This window comes from Patiria miniata, unplaced genomic scaffold (genome assembly GCF_015706575.1).
Source record: "Patiria miniata isolate m_02_andy unplaced genomic scaffold, ASM1570657v1 HiC_scaffold_18, whole genome shotgun sequence".
In the NCBI taxonomy this organism is placed as follows: domain Eukaryota; kingdom Metazoa; phylum Echinodermata; class Asteroidea; order Valvatida; family Asterinidae; genus Patiria; species Patiria miniata.
The window spans coordinates 10,193,612-10,211,535 of NW_024037056.1; the positions used below are offsets into that span (position 1 = coordinate 10,193,612).

The following is a 17,924-nucleotide window of genomic DNA, read 5'->3' on the forward strand; positions in this document are numbered from 1 at the left end:
AATTCGCTTCGTTTCTGTTACGTAATTGTATTTATTACGCGCGCTACGGCTATCGCACCACCCCCGTATTGTAAAGTAGATCATGCCAAAAGTTTTTCGCCAATCGTGTACGCACATTTTCCCGGTAGTTTCTTTTCCAGCCACTAAAAATTAAGGCATTGATTTGGTCAACCTGCTAAAACGCCGTGCGTCGGGTTACGTAATTATTATTGTCCGTGTGGCCATGGTTATTGATGTCCGTTTGTTTCTGTGAATGTGAGTATTGTGTGAAAGAATGTTTGTTGTTGTCAAGTAGAAGTTGTGTGCGTTTTCTGATCAGTGCATTCTCTGATCGAGAGAGAAGACACACCAGCAAATTTGAGAGATCTGAGCTGAGTGTGACAGAGACCGGTACCATCTTGCTAGGAGACGCCTGATACAGCAGGTTTTCGTCAGCAAATCGGTGAAACTTGCCACCGATCTTGTCTGATCCGCCAGTTTGGCAAAATCATTGCCAAAATAGTCTCGGCAAGGCTAAAAGCCACCTTCCCGGTCCTGTAGACCACGCTCATAGCAACACTCAGCCTTCACAAGCATCGTAATAAAGAAATAACCGTAAGTGTTGTATTTAATATTATTTCTCAACTTCCGAAAATAAGAATCTGTAGTTTATACCAATTGATTATGATTGTTAAGAATAATAATTTTCTTGGTAAAAAGTGCTTGAAATGATACCTTGAGATAAAGTGCAACCTTGACACGAAGTCTTACTATACTTGACATCTTGAGATTTATGGATATACTGTAATTTTAGAACAAAATACTGGATGGGTTTCGGTAACTGTTTTATATTGTAGATGGCCGGAAACCTCACAGTACGAGTTGGGTTCATGATGAATAGTAACGACTGCAGAACGACTACGATGTTATTCTGTACATAGTGTGTCCCGTGCCGATTGACCGTGTCCTATCAGCTGGAAACGTGCCACGGAGACGAGACCCTCTACTAAGGAAAGTGCCTCAGTTAAAATTGTAAAGTCTTCAATTTGCAGGAAAGCTGTGATTTTGTTTTTGGAATAATCATAAGAAATATAACCGAAGTTGATTTAGCTGTTTGAAGGAATTAAGTGTGAACAAAATTGTGATTGAATTGTCGAATTGGAGCGTTATAATCCGAAAGGTTGATTATTTGATTTACCCAGTTTATCAGAACCGAACAGAAGTATTGATATTTGATTGAAGTGAATTTTGAATTGTGGTATAGTCACGGTTGGATTTTAGATCCAAATTATATATATCTGATTGGACTGAATTCTGAATTGAATTTTGGAGCTAAGGCTGAATTTAAACAAGAGTTACGGCTGAATTTTAGAGCCATATCCTACAATTGGATTGGATTTTGGATTGTGTCGTTGTACACTCAGTTACAGAGATTTGTGATTGTTAGAAATTTACGAGTTAAGCTTGAGAAATTGAATTTGTAGACTAAATTGTTGGCGTAGAAAGTAAAACTCCTAACTGAGATTGATTATGAGAAGTTTGATCCACGAGTCCGGATCTTTGTAAATATTGTAAATAGTTTGAGTTTGTGAATATAATTAATTGGTGAATTATTTCCGTGTTTCTCATCGTCAGTTCTTTCTGTCATTGTACTTTAGTTTCTTTTTGACCGGGGTCATCACTTTAAAAGTCGAGTTTCATAGTTAGTGGTGACAAGATCAAAAGAAAAAAGTAGAGTTGGACAGGACGTGTCATGAGAAGCATTATTGACCCTGAAAGTAACAGATTGGACGCTATTATCATTGAAGAGGCTGAGAGGAAGACAGCGGAAGAGATAATTTCATAGGGAAGAAATGTAAAACAAGTTGCAAGGGACCGAAAAGCATGGGAAGATTTTGGAGAGGCCAGCATCCAGCATCGGATCGAATTGGGCTAATGATGATGATGAATTTAATAAACTACTTATCATACAAAGGTCAATGTGTTTTCATTTTGATGTAATGCTATGATCTTGTTCGAGGTCTACACATGGTTCCAGATCATCACTTTCAACATGGATCGCAGTTACGCAATATCGATGGCGTTTATATCATTTTTATTATATTATATTGTATGGTAACTGCTCCACCATAGTTGACGAGGTTTGTTTCATGCTTTCCTGTGTTCAGCTATACTTGATGTACCTGCACCTAGCCCAAGAATGCACATGCACTCTTCTGTTTCCTAATTTGGTCGGTGGCATTCACCTCAACCCAAGAAACCTATTATTACATATTATTACTCTCTGATGGCTGATAGGTCATTTAAGGGGAAAATTACTGATGGCCAGATATAGGAATCTTTCCTAAATAACATTCTGTCGCGCGCTCAATTCCTAACATCCACGTGCTTCCAATATATAATGCACATTTTTGCTGTGTTCACGCCTCTCTCGGACGAACTCTTTTGAAACATGAATATTTATGATGCTCAACAAAGACACCGGTCACAGTTGGATAGAGCGCATCGTGTACAGGTTCTCATTGGGCAATGAGCAGTTTCTACGTTGCTGCCGTACTACGTTCGTTCAAAACGAAGGAACGCTAACAGGCCCTAGTCGCGGCATTCAACTGTATAACTCGGTCAAGGTTCGTTCTTAATACACAGGTAGTTGTGCACCGGTACGGTCCGAGTCGCTAAATTATCAAAATGTCGCAGACGAAGGACAGAAATGCTTCTTCGGATCCAAAGTATCAAGAGCTGCCAATTCAAGACAAAAATGGCAACTTCGACAACGTCATCATTGAGGACGTCCTTGACGACAAGGAGGACGCGCACACGCAGTGTTGTCTCGGCGCCCTGAGGTGTCGTTGCCTCCAGTTGTTCGCGCATCCAAACGCCTTCGTCACCCTCTTTGGTCTTCTGGTAGTGGCGTACACTGGGGGCGGTGGGGTGTATATGGCTGGTGTCGTCTCGACCATCGAGAAGAGGTTTCAGTTGAAGAGCTCGGAGTCTGGTCTCCTGATGTCCATGAACGACATCTCTTCGTTGAGTGGGGTGTTGTTTGTTGCACACTTCGGAGGGAGGTAAAGTGATTGAGGCAATTCATGTCGTTTAGGACCCCGTTCCATAGAACGAAAAGACCATTTTATGAGTTGGGACTTGCCTAAATAGTTACTAGCAGGATATTAACTTTATATATTTTTAGTTCGCTAAAATACCACATTGAATATCAGCAGGCACAATTTGTAGGAAGAGAGGGTATTTATTGATGAGGAAATTATGGGGTAAAATTATGACAGCGCCTGAACAAGGGCGGATCCAGAACACAATTTTTTGGGGGGCCCAAAAAAATTTTGGTCCTCCCAAAAAGTGGGCCAAAAAAATTACGGCGTGGGGTTCGGGGCCCGCTTAAGGGCCCCGGAAAATTTTTGGATTCTAGATGCTCTGTGGTGCGATCTGAGGCAATTTCTGACCACTTTAACCAATGTTTTTTTGAGGAAAAGATGGTGGTGTACTCATTGCCTGCCTTTTTTGCGATGTCACATAAAAAAAAAAAAAATGGTTTCGTTTTTTGGGGGGCCATGGCCCCCTTTGGCCCCCCCCCCCCCCCTGGTTCCGCCCTTGCGCCTGAACCGCTGTGGGTGCACCTAGTACCTATAGGCATCACTAAGTCCTAAAACAGGCAAGAAAGTCGCATTTCCTCCAAAGAAGGCCTACCAAACAAAATTTCAAAACCTAGAATTAATCTTAATAAAAACAAAGACTGATTGGGGCTGCAAAAAGTCATTTTGGAAATTTGACAAAGTAATTTTTGAACGGAACAAATAAAAACGTTTGTTACTAACTAACTAACTAACTAACGGACAAACGGGGAGACACAGTGATATGTTGAGCTGCTATCCCGCAGCTAAAAAGCGATGCGAAATTTCCCTGCAGTCGATTATTTCATCTACTTCCTAGATCACATCGGCCGAGAATCATCGGCATATCCTGCTTGTTGGTTGCCCTGGGATCTTTCTTGCACGCGCTGCCTCAGTTCATCTACGACAACCCAGCCCTTGACGAAATTTTCGTCACCAGTGCCAACCAATCAGAGTCGAGCCCGGGAGCATCGTTGTACGGAAAAGGTACAGTTCGCATTTTTACCAAAATAACTCTAGTTTTACGGTCGATAAGGCACATTGGAAGTCTTAAAGTGTCCATGAAATGAATTGTACCTTGGAACACATTTTGTGCAATTTTCTACTCCTCTTGTAATGAATGAATGGAAACTATTTGACATCCCTTTTGGGTTAATTTTATTCAAAAGTGCACTTCTTTAAACATTTAAAATTTACCATGATGCTTTTCCGGACAACTGAGGGCGCTGTTGCTGTGATATCATTTCAGGAAGACAGTTTATGGGTTTTCTGTTCAGTATAACCCAAAAATCTGCTCATTGAACACATTTGTGAGAAAAGTTTGCTCACTGGCTTACTGCCACGTACTGTAACAACGAACCACCAAAGAAAAGAAAATTTACAACGGCAAAATATCCAAAACTCTGGTAACTTTTGTGCTGAAATAGCTGTAACATAGAGGTTTCTGCCTGAAATGACATTATACTTCTGCTCATGAATATTGAAATTTGCATGAGCATAAAAGCCAAAAAGGCACCAAATTGCCCTTGAAAATGGCCAAACGAAAATTGAACATAAGGTTAAATGGGACAGAACGGTGCAGGTATTTTCAAGGATTTCATTTTAAAGCAATGACATTGCACGCGCCCTTTAGGGATATTATTGCAATGTTAACTTTTGGCAAGTACAAATGATATGCTGTAAACGAGTTCGTAATTCGCAAGAAGGATAAACAAGTTAAAAACCGACAACTGTTAAATATACAATCAAGAAGGATTTTTTTACATACTTTTGATTGATAGTTATTAGTTATCGGCTACTATAGCGAGTTATATTGGTCACGCCCCCTCCCCCCAAAGTGCCAATTGGTGAATTACATACATTTGTTATTGCACAGTGCGTTAAAAAATGGAACACACAGGAACAAAATAGCAGTTCAATTATTCAAAGAATTTTCACAGCAGTTATACTTTCTTTGGATGGCTATAGACGAGATATGCCTATACCTCGTTCATGGAAAAGTTAAAGAATGACGATTTTAAGGTATTTGTTGATTATGCAATTTCCCTTTTTTTTAACCAAAATCCGTATTCAGATTTCATTTGCAGTGCTGAGGCGAATGCAACCCCGTGCACAGCCGAAGAAATCGAAGCGTCTGGTTCCCAACTCGCAAAGGCGTGGCCCATCATATTGGGCCAGCTGCTCATTGGAGTCGGGAGCTCCGCCATCTTGCCGCTGTCTGTGACGTATATCGATGACGCAGTGGAGAAGGCCATTGTACCAATCTATTTGGGTGGGTATTTTTTGGCCGTGTCCAAGAGGCCCATACCAGCCTAATGTCCTCTTTGTACCTGACTGACCTCACCTGACCTCACCTGACCTCACCTGACCTCACCTCACCTTCCTGAGCCGCACAGTGCTGTCGTATAGGGGTATCCCTAACACTAACGAATTTTGCACACATAGTCATTCAGAATCATTTGAGTAGAATTGTGTGCGCTCGGACCAGCTTTACCTTGTCTTGTTTTTCAAATTAATTTCGTAGGGGGTTGGTGTTTTAGTTTTATTTAAATTACAATTAGCATTTTTAGTGAAACTTTACCATTATCACAGTGCAATTATACTGTTATGTGAGCCTCTTTTGCCCCGGGATACAGTGACTACTCAAAATAAAGTAACCCTGGAAACCAATTTTCACCTCTGTCACGGTATAGCGGTTAAGAGCACCGGACTCATGCTCTGGTGGCGTGGGTTCGAGCCCGGGTCTGGACACTTGTGCCCTTAAGCAAGGCACTTAATCATTATTACTGCGTCCTTCGGATGGGACGTAAAGCCGTAGGTCCCTTGTGCTGTATAATGTACGTTAAAAAACAGTAACACTGAAGAGAAGGGGTTCGCCCCGGTGTTTCTGGCAAGTGCGTTTATCCTCATACATATGAGGCTGCACTTTCAAGTTTCAAGGAAGGCAGGAAGGAATATCAGACAAAGCTCGCAACAAAATGAAGACATGGTGAGATGTGTCCCGGGTCAGGCTGACGGCCACTGAATTTCAACGGCCGCGCCCCAGCCTCATGTAGTCCATTGAATTCTAATTAATACAAGGTACATGTGTAGTAGTCCGCAAGCGTAACAAAATAGTTCCATAATAATACAGCCTACGGCCATTTGCTGATTTTTCAACAGCTTTGATGTTTCTGCCCATGGCGATCGCTCCCCTGTTTGGATACTCACTCAGCGGCTATTGCCTGTCACTCTTCGTGGATTTCTACAAGACCGACGTCTCGGAACTCGGTCTCACCCCCCGGGATCCTCAATGGCAAGGCGCCTGGTGGCTGGGCTTCATCATCAACGGCTGTTTGCTGTGTCTAATCTCCGTCCCTTTCTACTTCTTCCCGCGGAAGATGCACAAACCAAAGTCCTACTGTTGCGGCCTACGGATGCCTGGTTGCTGTAAGACAATGATTGGACGAGGGAGTGGTGGGCGGGACGAAAGGGGCGTGGCTATGACACAAATAGCCACACATCACAAGAAGTACAACGGCCAACCAATAGTGGTCGCAATCAAAGGTAACTGAAGTGTATTTCACACAAAATTTCAGATATATAACACAAAACGTAAAACCCTACAAAAATTATCCAGTCGTGATATCTTTTAACCCTTTGTTCTGTTTCTTTTAACCTTTTGGATCATGGATTTTCCCTTTCTTTTCTAGAATTTGGGGTGTCACTGTGGCGTCTTCTCACCAATCCCATCTTCATGACCTCTCTGATTGGCTACTGCATATTGGTGATTGCCTTTGCCGGATTCGAACAGTTCTGTGCGAAGTACATACAGTTCCAGTTTGGATTAAGTCCAGTGAGGGCTGGGCTTTTAGTAGGTAAAGCTTTTATTTGCTATACACACTCCAACAACTCCAGGGTCGAATTAACCTGAAAACCGGGTCCAAATTTGTCTAGCCCTTTTGTGATTTAAAAAATGATACTTTTCCCGGACAAAAGTTTTTTTTTCCCAGGTCATTTAGATTTTCATTTAGATTTCGAGATTTTGAAGCCGATGTTTGGAAAACCTCCAGTTTTCTCTATACTCAGGTTTTGCTTTTATGCCTGGTACCCTGATCGGTATAATCCTTGGAGGTGTAGTGTCTTCGCGGGCGGCAGGGAGCCAGCGGGGTTATGCCAAACTCACCGTTGGTGCCCAACTTCTGTGCGTGTTGGCGTATGGCAGCATGATGGCCCTGGGATGCCCCAACATCGATATTGCCGGACTGACAACTCACGTGACCGGTGGTCACGTGACTGGAAACAAGTGAGTTTCCATAGAGTTATCTTTGCTCGTACCCCCCGCCCTACAAACAGGGCGCTGGGAAGGGCTGATGAGCTTCACAGAATCTTGTGAAGGAAGTGGGGATGGCATTCTGGGTAACTTATCAAGACATATGGCTGCAGCTGTTTAAGACCGCAGTCAGCTAATGCGCGCAAATGCTATCCGAAAACTTTGTCATAGAAATGCACACATACCATACCGGATGTGATTTCTTTTCCATTGTGGACCATGCGGACAAATTTGAGTGTCGCATAATATGCAATTTGACCCTTCGTGAATTCGAAAGGGAGCCTGTGAGCAAGTGACGGGAATTGAGAATTTACAAAGATAAATTTTACAGATTTCCCTACATTATTACGCTTTTCAACGATTTCAGCATTTATTAATAATGGGAATAAAAGAGTATAGTGACTCGGTCTTAACTCCGTTTTAAACCTTGCAGGGTCGTGGCCGTGATGCTAGCAGGTCACAGGTCGCGCAAAATCTATCCAATCAGAGCGTAAATTCATCAGCCTATCCCAGCGTTCTGTTTGCGGGGCGGGGGGTACGACTACGAGCGAAAGAGTTATCACACTCAACTTCTTTAAAGCTATGGACGCGTCCGAATTATTCGGCTACGGCAAAGCAGCTGAAGCCTGGCACTTCCCATAGACGTGGGTGTTATTGCTAGTCGTATCCAGGTGAATTTGGACGGACTATATCCACACTTATGCCAATGTTTAGACATTAAAGAGGTTGTGGAATGCTCGAAGTCATTTCCGTCATTTTTGGGGTATATGTAGCCTAAGGTGTGATGAAATGAAAACGACTATTGTTTCTGTCATGAACTGAGTACAAAGGGTACTTTTGAGAGCTATTTTTCAGGTCCTGTTTCGACCCGAACGTGCAATTTGTGTAAAAGCCGTCGTTGCGGGCAGCAAACAAAACACAGTAAATCGTGACGTAATAAACAGGACTCGTTTATGCTACTCTGCATCGGGAGTCCTGTTTATTACGTCACGATTTACTGTGTTTTGTTTGCTGCCCGCAACGACGACTTTTACACAAATTGCACGTTCGGGTCGAAACAGGCGTGACAGGACTTGAAAAACAGCTCTCAAAAGTACCTTTTGTACTCATTTTATGACAGAAACAATAGTCGTTTTTAATTCATCACACCTTAGGCTACATATACCCAAAAAATGACAAAAATGACGGAAATGACTTCGAGCATTCCACAACCTCTTTAACAATCATGTACCAAGCATATTAATAAGTTATCAAAAGCAGATATTTTGATCCTTATATCTTCCAGTCAACTTTGCCTGTTCATACAGACTATAACGTTTCCTGTAATTTTTGCTGCAATTTTCAGAAACGGATGGATTGGGGGGGGGGGGGTCGTAATATATAGCAAATATTGTTACACTGACTTTTTTGACGTTTTGGGTTCGTGAATGTTATAAAAAACCAAGGAAAACAATCATTTTCCTGTAGTCTGGTTCCTGACTCCATTTAAGATGAAACGGAGCAATTTATAAACACTGTGGATTTGTAATGTCAGGAAACCAGTCTAGCAGGCTTGTACCCGTTCATAGGTGAGTAATCGATTGCAAACCAATATGATCCACATGGGGCCAGTATTTGAAAAAAAGCCGGGTTTTTTCCAACGCTGGTCGGTCGACCAGTGTTGCAAATTAATATAAAAAAATACCACTCTTCTTGAAAATGACAGTATACCAGGTGCCAAGATTTTACAGGATGTTTTAGAGTATCATTCACTAACAGTCAAGCAAGTAGTTCAAAATAATTTGGTAGTTTTATTTTTTGATGCTCGCAAATGTTGTATTTTCCCTTTAAAATAATGTATGTGCAATACAAGTTCAGCTTATTTGCCGGAATGTGTACTTACATTTATTTCAACACCTCGGCAATTTTGTCTTAATGTTGTTTCCCGGTTTATGTTAGTTTGGATGTCTTCTCATCTTGCAACATGGATTGTTCTTGCGAGAAGGGTGTTTATTCTCCAGTGTGTGGCTCTGATAATGTCACATACGTAACGGCTTGCTTCGCGGGTTGTGAGACAGTGGATAAAGATGAGGATGATAGAGCGGTGAGTCCAATGTAAACAAGTGCGATTGCACAATAAGCCCTGGCCGTCTTGCATGAAAGTACAGGGTGTTTCAATAAAAAGGAAACCCAACTTTGAAGAACCAGTATGGACAGACTGAATGTTTACTGGCTATAAAACTGGTATCATCTGAAAGCGTAATCTCTATGCTTTTCAATGATACCTTGTTTACATTTCCAGGGTCATGCATCACTGAGCGCCACTGTCATGAGATTTTGAAGCAAAATTGCAGTTGGTTTACTTTCATGTCAAACACAATAGGCATGGTGTGCATGAGAATAAGTATTCAAGAAGAAGACACGAGTGCATAAAAAGAAACCCAAAAAACAAGTCGGGTTGGTTTCAAAACTGGATTTTATTGCTTGTCATGAATATCTCGTTTTGACTAATCCACATTCAAAACAATGTGCCATTTTCCCGAGGATTAACATTCAAGCCATTTCACAGAACAGACATTTCCATAACAATAGGCACACCGTGCCCAGTGGTGTTTTTTTTTATGAAAGTGAACCAACTGCATTTTTGCATCCAGTTTTCAAGACAATGATGCTCAGTGATGCATGACTCAGAAAACCTAAACACGGTATCATTGAAAAGCATAGAGATGACGCTTTCCGATGATACCAGTTTTATAGCCAGTAATAATATAGTCTGTCCATACTCATTCTTTGAAGTTGGGTTTCCTTTTTTTTTTTAACACCCTGTATACTCACGTTGACCGGAGGCGAGTCTTTTCTTCCCCAAACGACATCCGTTTCCCATCTTCTGATTGGTCCATTACATGCATATCTTATGCCTTGTTTTCCGCAACACAAACCCCCGATAGGCTGTACGTCTTGTGAGAAATTGTTCTTTCCTCACTTTAGTTATTTAAAAGGTAAAATGAGAAGAAGTGAAAAACGCTCGCAGAGATTGGAACTCGATCACCTGATTGGAAGTCAGGACAACTTCCAACCAGTCCACGAATCAGCCGCCAATCGTCGGTGATTTAAACACCGACAACAACATTATATTTGGGAAAACAATTCGCTGACCGGAGAAAATAGTGACCGTTTTAGCCGATTTTCGGCTAACTTTGACACATTTTTTGTTAAAAAACGAGTTTGACAGAAAATTTGACAGAATGGATTTTTTTTGGCAGATTTCTGGTAGAATTCTGCAAAAAATGGTTATTTGGCAGAAAAACAGCAAATTTGCAAAAAATAGTATGTTTATTAACAAAAAGCTTCAATCTTTTGAAACAAACCCTTGCAAAATAGGACAGGTTTGCCTGGTGTAGGTGCGGAGGTTCACTAGGAACCGGATTATTTCGTCGTGATGCGACCGCATGCATTTTGCCTGAAATTTATGCAAATTCATATTATCTTTATGTGGCTATAGATTGTTTATAATTACATTACATTATTAATGTAATTTGAACATTAATTAAGGCAATATTACAACATCTGCATGTGATTCCAATTGTTTATAGTGTATTTCGAGTAATTCTGGGGAATTTGGCAGATTTTTGATAAATCTGACAGATTTTTGAAGTGCATTTAGCAGAATTTAGTTATGACCTTACGGTCACCCTGCCGGAGATGATGGCGCGTACGTACGTACGAGCCCGGGCCGTGGCATCCCACGCGCCGTCCCACGCGCCGTCCCACGTGCCCTCGAGGTCTCCCACACGAAAATCACGCTGCGCTAATCTATCCCCCAAAGAAATGTCTGGATCATATTAAACCCCTACTACCCCCCCCCTAAAATGTAGGCTCTAGAACCGCGCCTGCCTGTAGTTGAACAATCATCATGTTTTACAACTGAAAACGTCAATATTATATAGGGAAGACCGCAGAATTCTGCAACTTAAAGGGAAAATACAACATTTGCAAACATCAAAAAATAAAACTACCAAATCATTTTGAAATACCTTGCTGGACTGTTAGTGAATGACAGTGTAAAGCATCCTGTAAAATCATGGCACCTGGTATACTGTCATTTTCAAGAAAAGTGGTATTTTTGTATCAATTTCCAACGCTGATCGGCCGATCAGCGTTGGAAAAAAACTGGCTTTTTTTCAAATACTGGCCCCAGTTGACCAGCGCACTTGTTTGCAATCGATTACACACCTATGAACGGGTACAAGCCAGCTAGACTGGTTCCCTGACCTTACAATTCCCCAATATATGTAAACTGCTCTGTTTCTTCTTAAATGGAGTCAGGGAACCAGACTACAGGAAAATGATTGTTTTTCTTGGTTTTTATAGCATTTTCGAACCCAAAACCTCAAAAAAGTCAGTGTAACTATATTTGCTATATATTTCCAACCCCCCAATTCCATCCATTTCTGAAAATTACAGCAAAAGCAAATGATGTATATTCCCTTTAATGTATTTGAATTCTAGATACACCTTCAGTAATGTATCTTTCGGATATTTAATGAATTGACTCCTAAGATGTTTTGTTCTTCAAAGATTTAATGATAAAAAAGATAGAGGGATTTAAATAATCAAAGGCGTTATGAATCACAACTCCTTTCTTTAAATTTACTTCCGTGATTAATTTTGTGTGTGATAGATTTACCAAGGCTGCACTTGTATCAACCAAACTGATTATGGTTCCCAGAAGGACCCAGCTCCCGGTTCTGCTTTCCAAGGCGCATGCGCGTCGAACTGTGACCTATTGCTTCCATTCATCATCAGCCTTGGTGTCACCATGGCAATCTCATCCATGTCGTTTAACCCCACATTCATGATGAAGTTCAGGTGAGAGTGCCCATCTTATCTAGTGACATATCCGTGGCTTGGAGAAACTCTGCTATTCAATCGAATTTATCATTTCAATTTCACAACTTGTACAATGTACTAGCAATACCTTCTACTTTTGCAAATATTTTTTGCAGATGAAACAAGTGCGAGTTCACAATAAGCTCAGACGAAAAATGCGACGCCGATGGCACATGCGGAACACCATACTTTGTCAATTTCAGGGACGGATATTTCCTCCTTTTGGATAACGTCCAACCCCTGCACACTGCGTCCGCCTTGTTCAAGGAAGATGTTAATTGTACAGTGCAAGTGCGAGTGCAAAATAGGCCTAAGCTCTGGTCGTGTTGCAAGAAGTCTTGCATGAAACTCTTACATGAAATCGATCAAAATGATAGTTATCAGGAACCCCTAAGCTGGGAGAAAATAGGAAGTGGCAATTGGTACTCCCTAGGAGGATAGAAAAAAGTGCGAGTGCACAATAAGCTCTGGCCGTGTTGCAATAAAGGTAGCAGACCAGTAAATAAACTTCCATAGACCCCAATGGTAAATGCTCCCACTTCAAAAATTCGGGAAAAATACTCACAACTCTCCAAGGTGTTCGAGACGCACATCAAATTAAAGCTTATTTCATCATCTTTCATTTTCTTTTCAATTTTCGGGGGGTCAACTGATGACTTTTAGGGGAAATTTCCATCTGAAGATGATCACCCCTGAAAATAGTCCTGAAGCCCATCGCCATTTTGAAAAACGATGCCTACACTCCATTGCAAAATAGAGCGCTTTTAGGGTCCAAATTACATCAAAATTACACAGAACTGCAAGCTCCCAGTCCTGTGCACGGCTTCCACCCATATTTTTTACAAACCCTCAAGTTCATGGCCCAAAGCATGCCCAAATACCGAAGATTTTGAGGGCATGCAAATCGTGATTTGGCCGGCGCAGGCAATTTCGGACCGATTTACTGGTCTGCACCCATAAGTCTTGCATGACAGTCTTGCATGAAATCGATCAAAATGATCCCTGCCACAGCTGAAAATGCGACGCCGAAAAATGCGACGCCGATGGCACATATGGAACATACTTTTGGTATGTTTTGGGGGTCAGACAGACAGACAGACAGACAGACAGACGACAGACCGACCGACGAAGAAGTGACATGTGTAGAAGCTCCAACTACAGAGCTTAAAAAATGAGGATCACTTTTCACGTTTTTTTTCCTTTTTGCTCCCTTCCGACTCTAAACTGGACGCGCTACTATCTTATTAACTTAACTACCTATAAAAAAAGATTTTCATACCAATCCTCAGATAAACCTGTACAGCCATTTAAAGTTTTTTTTAGTTATGGTGCTTTTCCTTCTAAATTTATTGTCTTCTAGGTCTGTTTTAGACAAGGACAGAAATCTGTCAATAGGACTGACATCACTTTTCAGTAAAATACTCGGTAAGTCTTGTTACTTCATCCCAGGTTAAATTAAAATTTGCATGAAGGAAATAAGTACGTGCAAAATGTGTACCTCTGTCAAACTATCAAGGAACGGTGCAAGTGAAGTTGTCATGTTTAACTTTATGGAACTCCCAATATGGCTACCGTTACGTGCAACTGCACAAGACTTGACGAGATTTGACGCAAGATTTGTATATTTTTGAACCCCCAAGATGGCGCCCTTGTGACCTCTGCCTGCCCCTGTCATTCGGGGTGCTAGCATCGAGAGCAAGTGCTCCTACTGGCTAGAATCATGCAATGCCACAGGGTGTCCCAAGATGGCGTCATAGTGAATTCACCTAACACTTTCTGTACTCCAAATAACAGGTTTCATACCAGCCCCTGTCATTCTGGGTGCGAGCCTCGAGAGTCAGTGCTCCTACTGGCAGGAATCGTGCGATGCTACGGGGGAATGTCTGGTGTACGACCGGCCTGGTCTTAGGTTCGTCTTCATCGGCTTCGCGGCTGGCTTCAGGTTCCTGGCCAGCCTGATCTTCTGCGTTGGCGCATTGTTAATTTACAGGGTAAGGGGTGCGACTGAGTGATAAAATGGTGCTTAAAAAGCACAAGGAAGAACAAGTAGCATATATAAAAAATAAAGCTAACCTGACGAAATGTCAGCTATGGTTAGAAGATATACTTTTGTGGAAAACTTTGAAAACGATCTTCGTTATTTTTGCTCGGCGCAAAGCTTAGGTTTTCCATAACACTCTGCTTCGTTTGCGTTTCCCTCAAGAAAAGAGATAATCGTGTAAAAAATAAGGTCATGAATTCAACATTTAGCAACAAAGTTGGCAAAGTGTTTCAAGGTGTGTCTATGTTATGTTCCAACAAGTGTCCGCCTGACTATTTATAAAATATTGTCAACTGATCGCAACAACATTTTTGGACACTGTGACCAAGTTCCTTGCCGTGATGAATTTCAGTGCTGTATTAATATGTAAGCTGAAAAAGGCAAAAAAAAAAGGCTCCGGTTTCTGGTATGCGCGCGCGTCGCCGTAGCCATGCGCGTCGGCAAAATGAATTTTTTTTTTCAATAAAAGATGATGTCTCAAGTCAAAACCGCCAAACTCACTTGTTTGACTGGAATCCTGCTGCTGCACAATTTTAACGTGTTTTAGATTGGGTTATGGTCGAGAATAAGCTTTATGTGGCCTCTCTGGACTCCCATATATTTGCACTAAGTTTAGTCGGGCACCATTTGCAGTCATCAGCCGACATTTGAAGCAAAAAAATCAGGTAAAAAAAAAAAAAAGCCGCGTCGCCGCACCACTTTTTGGGCAAGCTCCATACCAGAAACCGGAGACTTTTTTTTTTGGCCTAAAATCCTGCATGTTGTGAAAAGGGCTGCGGTTGGGATTGGAGTCATTTACCTATAGCTATCAGTCATCATGGCAAGACCTCAGTTTAATGCTCAAGGGCAAATGATTCCAATCCCAAACCACATTAGCATTTTTTTCACAACATGCAGGATTTACACAGCTTACATAACACAGCACTGAAATTCATTAAGGCAAGGAACTTGGTCACAGTGTCCAAAAATGTTGTTGCGATCAATTGACCATTGTGCAGTGATGCGTGACTGAAAGTAAATGAAACTCATAGGGGTTGAGGCCAAGGATAAGGAGTGTCTTTCGAAATTGACTTCGTGGTTGTGTAGTTATTTCAAAACTAGTCAAACGGACACTTTTTTGGGAACATATTGTATACAGTTTTTATACCCTAGTGAATTATCTGGCAAAGCGCACAAGGATTGGTACGAATACAACGAGCTTCCAATTAGACGACGTGGTTTGAATCTACAGTGAAAAATGTCTTGTTCTGTGTTAAGTTGTATTTTATGGATTTGTGTTCATTTTCAGACAAACAAGTACGAGCAAGCGATCGACAACGATGAAGTGGCTACTGGGGATGGCGAAGAGGCTAGCCACGTGGTCAAGTCACAGTCCTCCAAGGAAACGGATGTATAAATTCATCAGCAAATCAATGCTGAAATGTGGACAGTGTTCTTTTCCCCGGACACTTGGCTCCGTAAAATCAATACGGGTGGGGGGGGGGGGGGGGGGGGGTCCTACGATACTTTCAATGGAAGCACTGTTCACATCCGACAATTAGTAACACTATATTGCACGATAGTGTACATGTACATATACCCCCGTATCCCAGCTGGCTCTGTCCGTATTTTGTGCACAGGCGTATAGTAGTAACACTGTTTTGGGGCGTCAGATGGGGGGGGGGGGGTAAAATACTTTTTTGACAGAGCTGGATGCGGGTTTTGACCCCTTCCCCGGGATCTGCGCCTGCCTATGCACTTGAATTTTTGAAATGAACTTGTGTTGTGTATATAGCTTTATTTCTGTAATATTTCTGAAATACCTGTATTTGTAAGTGTTAATGTTCGTCGTCTTTTTCACCAATGCACTTTCTCCCTAGTAATATGAGTTGTACTTTGCTTAACATTATTTATTATTTGTAATGTATGCAGGGCCCCAATGGAATTCAGTTTAAACTGTTCGGGCATACCATGGGTAAAGAAATGTAATAAATACACAAATCCATTTGAACTCGACATATATATGACTCAGCCCCAGACTGGTACCTTGAGTGCAAATGAAACATGCAAACAAAATCACGCCAACTTAACTCACCCTTTAGGCCAAAAAAAATACTCCGGTCTCTGGTCAGCGCGCGCGTCGATTTTAACCATGCGCGTCAACCTTTTTTTTCCTTCAAATTAACACGGAAGCTACAACAGCGCCCTCTATTGCCGCACCTCCTCAAATTTTTGTACCAAGGAGCACTAAGGAATGGGGAAATTGCACCAAGGCAAATGATAAAGGGCACCAAGGCAAAATATGGAGAACACCAATGTATAATGAGGGCACAAAAAAGCAAAATAGTACCCACCTTGTCTGTACAATTCAAGCTTGAAAAAAAAAACGCGTCGCCGCATCAATTCCAGAACTTCGGTCTGACCAGAGACCGATTATTATTTTTTTTTTGGCCTTAGCTATGAAAAGTCTCCCTGAACAAAGACATGGTCCTCAGTATTTCACAAGCCAAATTTGAAATCTCAAATCAATTTTTAAAAGAGACGTTTCGCCAACAACATGTACCTGAAAGTGATGCAAAGTGATTTCAATATGAAGCCTATTACTAAGACTGGAAGATACCATTTTTTTTGAACAGATTGACCATGATGACATTGGTGGCATGTGAAGAGAATGAGTAGAAAATATGGAGACTATGTACCACTGACATTTTTTTGATACAGTTGGTTGATGCAGCACTAAATGGTGTTGGACTGATTGTTTCATATAAAAGTCGATATTCTTGCATTGCATATTTTCACTATCTTAGGTTTCTGGACTCTCATACACAGCATTGGGAGTCCCAAATTGTAACTCAACCCTATCCCCTAAGCTTCTCTCATTTTATGTGGTAAAATTTAAATGCATGTAAAAGCCTTACCTTAATATATAAAAATGAGACCTTGAGCTTTTAAAATACTGCTCGTAAAGTAGCTTTCGATCAAATTGTGAGACAAAAAAGTTGGACTTAGACCCGGCCTACGTGTGGTGCAGTATATTACAAAACTTCATTGGGGGCGCTATTGTGAAACAATGTGGTCAAAAACCATCTCTTTTTCGAGCAAACGTTTCCACTAGACCTCGTAAGCTTATAGATATACTAAAACATGCCCTGGGCGACTGCTTTGCACGAACATGTCGGGAGCATTGGTGTCCACATTTGAATCCATCTTCGTCGCTGACTGTTCGTCTCAAAATGCAAAATCGATGGTGCGCGCACTATTCATTTACACGTGTTCTGTTGACAGACGCCGCCTGTCCAAACACGTTGTCCGTGTACCAGCGAAAGTTTCACTTGTTTGCATGTCACTTGTACGTGTTTCTGCACGCTCCAATTCGCTGTCGCGTATTTCACAGTATAAAAGAGCAATAATATTTTGTAAGGAATCCACTTTCTTGAGTACAGACAGATTTTTGTCTTAGCACAATCCGGTTAAATCTAAACTTAAAAGTCTTCCTTTTTTTGTAAAATGCTTATGCTTGTTTCTTTTCTAATTCTGTTTTTATTCACAAGTAATGTTTCGTGACCTTATTCAAGAGGAAGCCATTTTGATCGTGTTCCTTGTAGGCCCTATGTATTTTATA

The 17,924-nt window shown here is 41.4% G+C and overlaps 1 protein-coding gene across 2 annotated transcripts; it reads left to right on the plus strand.

Annotated features, from left to right (window-relative positions):
- The first annotated feature begins 2,528 nt into the window (after window positions 1–2,528).
- LOC119724554 (solute carrier organic anion transporter family member 2A1-like) lies at window positions 2,529–15,786 on the plus strand. Of its 2 annotated transcripts, XM_038195655.1 has the most exons (11): window positions 2,529–3,044; window positions 3,922–4,088; window positions 5,176–5,373; window positions 6,264–6,647; window positions 6,794–6,958; window positions 7,170–7,386; window positions 9,352–9,496; window positions 12,074–12,261; window positions 13,643–13,707; window positions 14,077–14,273; window positions 15,612–15,786. In XM_038195655.1, the coding sequence occupies exons 1-11, from the start codon at window positions 2,668–2,670 to the stop codon at window positions 15,717–15,719; spliced, it is 2,211 nt and encodes a 736-aa protein (XP_038051583.1). In that variant the 5' UTR covers window positions 2,529–2,667; the 3' UTR covers window positions 15,720–15,786. The 2 variants fall into 2 exon arrangements, 1 of the variants encoding a protein (XP_038051583.1); XR_005270652.1 differs by lacking the exon at window positions 13,643–13,707 and having other exon boundaries at window positions 2,530–3,044; window positions 15,612–15,724.
- The last annotated feature ends 2,138 nt before the right edge of the window (window positions 15,787–17,924 follow it).

Coding starts and splice junctions, on each gene's coding strand:
- LOC119724554 (XM_038195655.1), top strand. CDS start 2,668: ATGTCGCAGACGAAGGACAGAAATGCTTCTTCGGATCCAAAGTATCAA. Junction 9,497..12,073: donor AAGATGAGGATGATAGAGCG/GTGAGTCCAATG, acceptor TGTGTGTGATAG/ATTTACCAAGGCTGCACTTG. Junction 14,274..15,611: donor GCGCATTGTTAATTTACAGG/GTAAGGGGTGCG, acceptor GTTCATTTTCAG/ACAAACAAGTACGAGCAAGC.